Raw genomic sequence first — 6,944 nt, 5'->3', positions numbered from 1 at the left:
CATAACCCACGGCCATAACCCATAACCCACGGCCATAACCCACGGCCATAACCCATAACCCACGGCCATAACCCACGGCCGTAACCCATAACCCACGGCCGTAACCCACGGCCATAACCCACGGCCATAACCCATAACCCACGGCCATAACCCACGGCCGTAACCCATAACCCACGGCCATAACCCACGGCCATAACCCACGGCCATAACCCACGGCCATAACCCATAACCCACGGCCATAACCCACGGCCGTAACCCATAACCCACGGCCATAACCCACGGCCGTAACCCATAACCCACGGCCGTAACCCACGGCCATAACCCACGGCCATAACCCATAACCCACGGCTGTAACCCACGGCTGTAACCCACGGCCATAACCCACGGCCATAACCCACGGCAGTGGCTCGGTGACGCGGGTCCTGCTCCACTCGGTCGTCCTGGAGCCTCTCCGAGGGGCCAGGGCTCGAAGCGGCGGCTGGGGGCGAGGCGATGGGCACGGCGAGACCGGGGGAGGAAGGGAACGCCGCGGGGCAGTGCCACCGAACGGCCCCGGAGGGATCGGGGAGGGGGGTGGGGAACCTTGAAACGGGGAAATTGGAGTCAGGGCGGTGGGTTTTACCCGCGTCAGTGGGGACGCCGAGAGGCTGGAAGAACGGGAAAAAAAAGAAGAAAAAAAGATTCTGTGTGAATGGCCCGACCCTTGGGGAAAAGGGTTTTGACGAGGTACTTGGCGGCAGCGTTTGCGTTAGCTCATCGCCAAGGGGACGCGACTTGGATCCTGCGCGCGAGCACCTCTGCGGAGGGAGAACGCGAGGGTCCGGCGGGCGGTGGGGGAAGCGGCGAGCGATGGGGCCGGCGCAAAAAGCTGACCCGGCGGCCAGCGGTCGCTTCGTGGGGACGGTCGGGGTACCCCGGGGGCTCGCGAGCCCGCGGCCCGGCCACCCGCGGCGGGAGCTCGCGCCCGGGTGGAGCCGGGTGGGGATTTTTATCAGCAACGCCGTCAGGGTGGGAAGCAGAGGGCACCCTGACCTCCTCCGAGGGGTCACTGGGGAGAACATTCCCTTCCTGCCAGAAAAACACGGGAGGAGCCTCGGGTTACCGCTCGGTTCTCCCCTCCGCGGCTCTCTGCGGGCCCAACGGCGATGAGAACAGGGCCAGAATTCCAGCGCAGAGCCCGGGGCTGAGTCACCGCTAAACCCCCCGCGGGGGGCTTGAGCGGCGGCGTCAGCCCTTGGCCCTGCGGGCGGGCGGCGCGGCCAACGGCGCGCTCGCGCTCCTGGCGCCCCGCGGCCTCTCGCCGAGCCCGTGCCGGGGGTGCTGCTCCGGGTGGGATCCCGCCGGGACGTGCTGCAGGGGACGGTGCCGGGGTTCTCTCCGTGCTCCTGCCTCCTCGTTGTTCCCTGCAGCATTCCCTCGCCACGCCCCGGAGGGATCTCACGGCGCGTTCCCGGCCCTCGGGGGCTTTATCAGCAGCCGTGCGGTGTCAGGAGCTTCCCTGCGAGCCTCTGGATCCGGTTTTATAACGGCGCCAGCTCCTCTGTAACAAGGGGAAAAAAAGTTTCCAGTCTCCCCGCGCATAAAGAGAAGTCTGAAAGCACAAAGATGAAAGTTTTGGCACTGCGCACCCCCCCCCTCCCTCTCATTTTAAAAAACAACATCTTGCGTTTTCCAAAATCTCCTGATTTTAAACTCTGCCCGCAGCCCTCTGATAAGGGACCCACCCCACCACGCGCAACCCATCGCCGGCGCAGATCACGCTGCGGAAGCGACGTCGTCGCGAGCGCGGTGAGTTTATCATCTTCTGGTGTCAGCGCTACAGAGATTTAAAAATAAAACAAAGCGCTGTTTTTTTTTTTTTTTCAGGGAACTTTCACACACATTTATTATTTCTTTCCCGGCTCTGCGGGTTAACAGTTTGGGGTGAGCTCCGAACCGTCAGCTGCAAAATCGCTCGCCGTGACACAAAGGGGGTGGGAATCGTCTCGTCTTACTGCAAGCGTCCAGCGCGAGCATCTGCCGCGGAGCGCGAAGCCCGGCGAGAAGCGCTCCCGGAGGGTACAGCTCCTCTGACCTAATTTAGGCATTTACTCGAGGATGAGATGAATCACGCCCTGGAAGTGCCTATTTCTTTCCAGTGACTACAGCGGGAGTCTAGACGGCCAGCGCAGACGTGGACGCGCGCATCTCATCCGACGTGATTAAGACCTGACCTCACCGATAGCGCTCTTTGCCCGGGGCTCGGCGGCGAGCTGATGTGTCACGATACGCTGAGGCAGCGCGGCGTTAAATAGCAACATGATGCTGCCCCGGGTAAAGCGGCCGGCCGGGGTGGGAGCGCGCAGCATTCCCTGCCGATGGGATCACCTCGTGCCGCGCGGCTCTAACATCACGCAGCGGTTTTTTTTTTTTTTTCATCCAAAATGGACCTAAACGTGTAAAATTCGCCGTCCGCTCGCCGGCATCGCGTCCCCGGGCTGCTCGGGTGTCTTTCTGGCCCGCTGTGGTCACGGCGCCTCGCGGCGTGACGAGGACTCCCGGCGCCGACACCGCTGCGTCACCGCGCTGCCACGGCGCGGGCCGGTGACTTAAAGCAGGCTCCGTGCCTGGTAAGACTGCGAAGGAGATGTAAGATGATAAAGGAGGTGTAAGATGATAAAGGAGGTGTAAGATGATAAAGGAGGCGCGTTGATTCAGCGCCGGGCGGCGTTGGCTCGGAGGATGGACTCGGTGATCCCGGAGCTCTCTTCCAACCTAGTCGATTCCGCGGGAGTCCGCGCACGGGCGACGCGCCAACTCGCCAGGGTGACAGGCAGCACAGAGCCACGCACACGTCAGGTTTCCCAGCACACACAACCCGTCCCCGCTTCGTACCGCAATTTTAATTCGTTTCCGTCAGCTCCTCCCGCCTGCCTTGCCCGGTGTCTGCTGGCGGTGGCCGATGAAGGCTGGCGACTCTTCCTCACCGCCGCCGGCTGACCTCTTGTCTTTGCGCAGAGACCGACCTCGGTAAGGGGCCCGAGGCTTCTCGCTCTAATTAATTGCCACGGTATTTAGCGAAGGCGCCAAGCAGCATCCACCAGGTCAATGCTGCCAGCGCTCTGCTTGCTGAGATTCTCCTAACTCTTAGCTGGCCCCGGGTGATCCACGAGGTCTGTCCCAACACCCAGCCGTTGTGGAATTTGGGGGCTTTAAGGGATTTCGGGTTATGAAGTGTGGAGAAGGGGCACCTCGGCAGGACGGTGCTGCCTGAGGCTCACCCTGACGGACCTCGCCCCCTGAGGCGGGCGGGCACCATCTTGGCCACCAGCTCCCCTCGCCCAGCAGGCGCTGCCCGGGGCGCGAGGGGAAGATACGCCCTCAAAACGCCTCCGCCACGCTGCTGGCAGAGAGCTGGCGGCCGGCAGCCCCTCGGCGGGGCGAGGAGGGCCGAAAAAGGCGGCGGCGGGGCCCCCGCTGCCCCCTCGGCGCCCCTCAAAATGGCGCCGCCGCCCCCCTCAAAATGGCGCCGCCCTCGCGGCCGCCGCCTGCCTCTTCCCGCCCTTTCCCGCACCACGTGACCACCGCCCCCCACCCCACCCCCCCACCCTCAGCCCCCCCCCCTCTCCCCCGCTGCGCCTGCGCAGTGGCGGAGCGGGGCCGGTGGGGGCGTGGCCGGCTGCCGGCGCGCGCGTGAGGACGTGGCGCTTTGCAGCCAATCAGCGCCCTCACCCCGCGCGGGGAGGCGGGGCCTCGGCGGGCGGGGGCGGGGCCGGGAAGAGAAGGCGGAGAGGAGGGCGGGGAGAGCGTGACGGACGGGCGGGCGAACCAATCGGCGCTCCGCGCGTGGCGGCGGCGGGGAAGGAGCGGCGTTCCGATTGGCCGGCGGCGGGGGGGGAAGGCCGAGCGGCGTGGCGAGGAGCCCACTTCCGGTCGGCGGAGCGGGAGGGGAGAGCGGGCGGCGGCGGCGCCCGCTGACGGGGCAGGGGGGCGCTGGTTTTGAGGCGAAATGGCAGGATTTGGGGTGAAATGGAATGATTGGGGGTGGAATGAAAGGGTTTAGGGGGTCGGGGGGGGTCACCGGGCCCACCCCGGGGTCCCGTTGGCCTGCTCCGAGCCCCCCTCCCCCCCCCCCCCCCCCCCCGTGGTGGCGGTACCGGCACCGGGGGGTCCTGAGCCGCGGGGACCCCGTCCGTCCGCCCGGCCCTCGGCCCTCGCGTCCCCTCCGTTCATCTCGGCCGGCCTCGGGCCAGCCCCGGTCACCGGCAGAGGTCGGGGCCTTGGGAGGGGACCGGGAGGGGACCGGGGGCCGGGACGTGGCGCCGGGGGGGAGGCCCCGAGCCCCCCGCGGGGTTCTGCTCTCGTGAGGGCCCCCCTGGAGCCCTGCCCCCAGGTGTGGGCACTAACACCGGGAGGACGCGGGGGCTGTTGGAGGGGGGTGAAGGGGCTGGGGAACCTCCCCTGTGGGGCTGAGGGAGCCGGGGGTGCTCGGCCTGGAGGGGAGAAGGCTCCGGGGGGGGGGGCTCCTGGCGGCCTTTCAGCGCCTACAGGGGCTGAAGGAAGGCTGGAGAAGGGCTCTTTGCCCGGGTACATAACGATGGGCCAAGGGGGAAGGGCTTTAAGCTAAAAGAGGGGAGATGGAGATGAGACGTTGGGATGAAAATCTTCCCTCAGGGGGCGGCGAGGCCCTGGCCCAGGCTGCCCTGAGGAGCTGCGGATGCCCCATCCTTGGGGGTGTTCAGGGCCAGGCTGGATGGGGCCTTGGGCAACCTGATCTAGCGGGTGGTGGCCCTGCGCAGGGATTTGGGTGATCCCTGAGGTCCCTTCCAGCCCCGGCCCTTCCGTGGTTCTCCTGGGGCTCTCCATGGCCTGGTGCTGGGTCACAACGACCTTTGGCCACAGCGACCCCGCGCAGCGCTGGGGGCAGAGAGGCTGCAAAACTGCAGAGGAAAAGAGCTGGGGGTGGTGGTCAGTGACCTGAACACGAGCCGGCAGCGTGCCCGGGTGGCCACCAAGGCCAGCGCCGTCCTGGCTTGTGGCAGGAATGCTGTGGCCATCGGGAGCAGGGAGGTGATTGGCCCCCTGTGCTCTGCTCTGCTGAGGTCGCACCTCGAGTGCTGGGGTCAGCTTTGGGCCCATCAGCACCAGAAGGACATCGAGGCCCTGGAGCGTGCCCAGAGCAGGGCTGTGAAGCTGGGGAAGGGCCTGGAGCACAAGTCCTGTGAGGGGCGGCTGAGGGAACTGGGGGTGTTTGGTCTGGGGAAGAAGAGGCTCAGGGGAGACCTCATTGCTCTCTGCTACTGCCTGAAAGGAAGGGGTGGGGAGCTGGGGGTCGGCCTCTGCTCACAGGTAACCAGTGATAGGAGCAGAGGGAACGGCCTCGAGTTGTGCCAGGGGAGGTTCAGGTGGGAAATGAGGAGACATTTCTGCTCAGAAGGAGCAGGCAGGCGTTGGGACGGGTTGCCCAGGGAGGTGGGGGAGTCACCGTCCCTGGGGGTGCTCAAGGAGAGGCTGGACGTGGTGCTTGGGGACGTGGTTCAGTGGTGACATTGGTGACATTGGTGGCAGAGGGGTGCTGGACCAGATCTTGGGGGGCTCTTCCAGCCCCAGTGATTCTGGGATTCCATGGCTGGCTTGCCCAGGGGCTCATCAGGCGCCCCCAATTAGCTAACGAAGGCAGGGGGTAGAGCTGGGGGCTCCGTGCGGGCGTTCCCTGGGTCTGGCCCCATGGGGACTCGGCTCCGTCCCGGTGCTCGAAGCCTCCCCCTGGGCTCAGCCCCTTCTCCTCGCACCTCGCGGCCACGAGCACAGCTTCCCCGCGCCACGTGGCCGATCCCTCATCACCGGGACGCCCACGGGGCCGGTCCTTCCTCCTCCTCCTCCTCCCCCTCCGCGTGCCAGGGGCTCGGCTGTGTCCCCTCGGAGCCGCGGCCGTGAGGATCGCCACGGGGAGGATTCCAGGCGCCGCTTTTACCCCCCAGTCACGACAAAACCGAGCGGGGCGGCGATTCCCAGCACCACCGAACCGGGCCCAGCGCCCCCGGGGGCTGACAGCGGGCCGCATCCCGACCCGCTGAGCCCCCCCCCCGTGTCCCCGCAGGCGCAGCGGTCACCATGAGCACCCCGCAGCTCCTCCTCTGCCTGTCCCTCTGGGTGGCCTGCGTGTGGGCCAAGCCCACGGAGAAGAAGGAGCGGGTGCACCACGAGGCGCAGCTCAGCGACAAGGTGCACGACGACGCCCAGAGCTTCGACTACGACCACGACGCCTTCCTGGGCGCCGACGAGGCCAAGACCTTCGACCAGCTGACGCCGGAGGAGAGCAAGGAGAGGCTGGGGTAAGGGAAAACCACCCCGGAAAGGGGGGGGAGGCGGCCCCAAAACGTCGCCGCGTTCCGGGGGGGTGCCGAGCTCTTCCCGCTAAGGCTCCTCGAGCCGCTGCCCACGCGCGTGCTGCTCCCTGCCCCCCCCCCCAAACCCACCCCCCGGGAGGTGGGAGGAAGCCCCCCCAGGGCCCCCGAATTCCTCGCCCGTCTCCGCCCTGCCCCCGGCTTCACAAAAACGGGCGCGTTTCGTTCCCATTAACTCTAAAATTAACCTCGCTGCCGCGCCTCCCGCTGCCACCTGCCGCAGCTGCCGCCGCAGTTGTTCCCGTTTGGCTCGGGGAAGGCTTCGACCCCCCCTGAGCAGCCCCCCCCCCCCCCCCCCCCCCTCCGCCCTTCCCCCCCGGGGGGGGGCTCGGGGGGCTCCCCGCCTGCCCCTGCTCGGGGTTTTTTTTTTGGGAGGGGGGGAATCGGCCCCACGAGGAGGGGCAGGACCGGGCCGGCCACCCTTCCTCTGGGCTCTTCTTCTCTTAGGTGCCGCCTAAAACACCCCCGGGGGCCACAAAAGGCCGCCCACCCCCCTGCCCCTTTCCCCCAAGACCCCCCAGCACCCCCTGCGGGTACCCGGCGCGTGGCGCTGAAGCC

General features: G+C 67.0%; 1 protein-coding gene across 2 annotated transcripts; it reads left to right on the top strand.

The window, feature by feature from the left end:
- Window positions 1-3,893: 3,893 nt before the first annotated feature.
- Window positions 3,894-6,325, top strand: LOC118160129 (calumenin-like). 2 transcript variants are annotated; one of them, XM_035314660.1, is made up of 2 exons: window positions 3,894-3,946; window positions 6,082-6,325. In XM_035314660.1, the coding sequence occupies exon 2, from the start codon at window positions 6,094-6,096 to the stop codon at window positions 6,316-6,318; it is 225 nt and encodes a 74-aa protein (XP_035170551.1). In that variant the 5' UTR covers window positions 3,894-3,946; window positions 6,082-6,093; the 3' UTR covers window positions 6,319-6,325. The 2 variants fall into 2 exon arrangements, with proteins under 2 accessions (XP_035170551.1, XP_035170550.1); XM_035314659.1 differs by having other exon boundaries at window positions 3,918-3,952; window positions 6,080-6,325.
- Window positions 6,326-6,944: the final 619 nt, after the last annotated feature.

Source organism: Oxyura jamaicensis, unplaced genomic scaffold (genome assembly GCF_011077185.1).
Source record: "Oxyura jamaicensis isolate SHBP4307 breed ruddy duck unplaced genomic scaffold, BPBGC_Ojam_1.0 oxyUn_random_OJ101838, whole genome shotgun sequence".
Taxonomy (NCBI): domain Eukaryota; kingdom Metazoa; phylum Chordata; class Aves; order Anseriformes; family Anatidae; genus Oxyura; species Oxyura jamaicensis.
This window is presented reverse-complemented; position numbering and strand designations above follow the sequence as displayed.

Excerpts from the sequence above, each read along its gene's own strand:
- LOC118160129 (XM_035314660.1), top strand. The coding sequence starts at position 6,094 with ATGAGCACCCCGCAGCTCCTCCTCTGCCTGTCCCTCTGGGTGGCCTGC.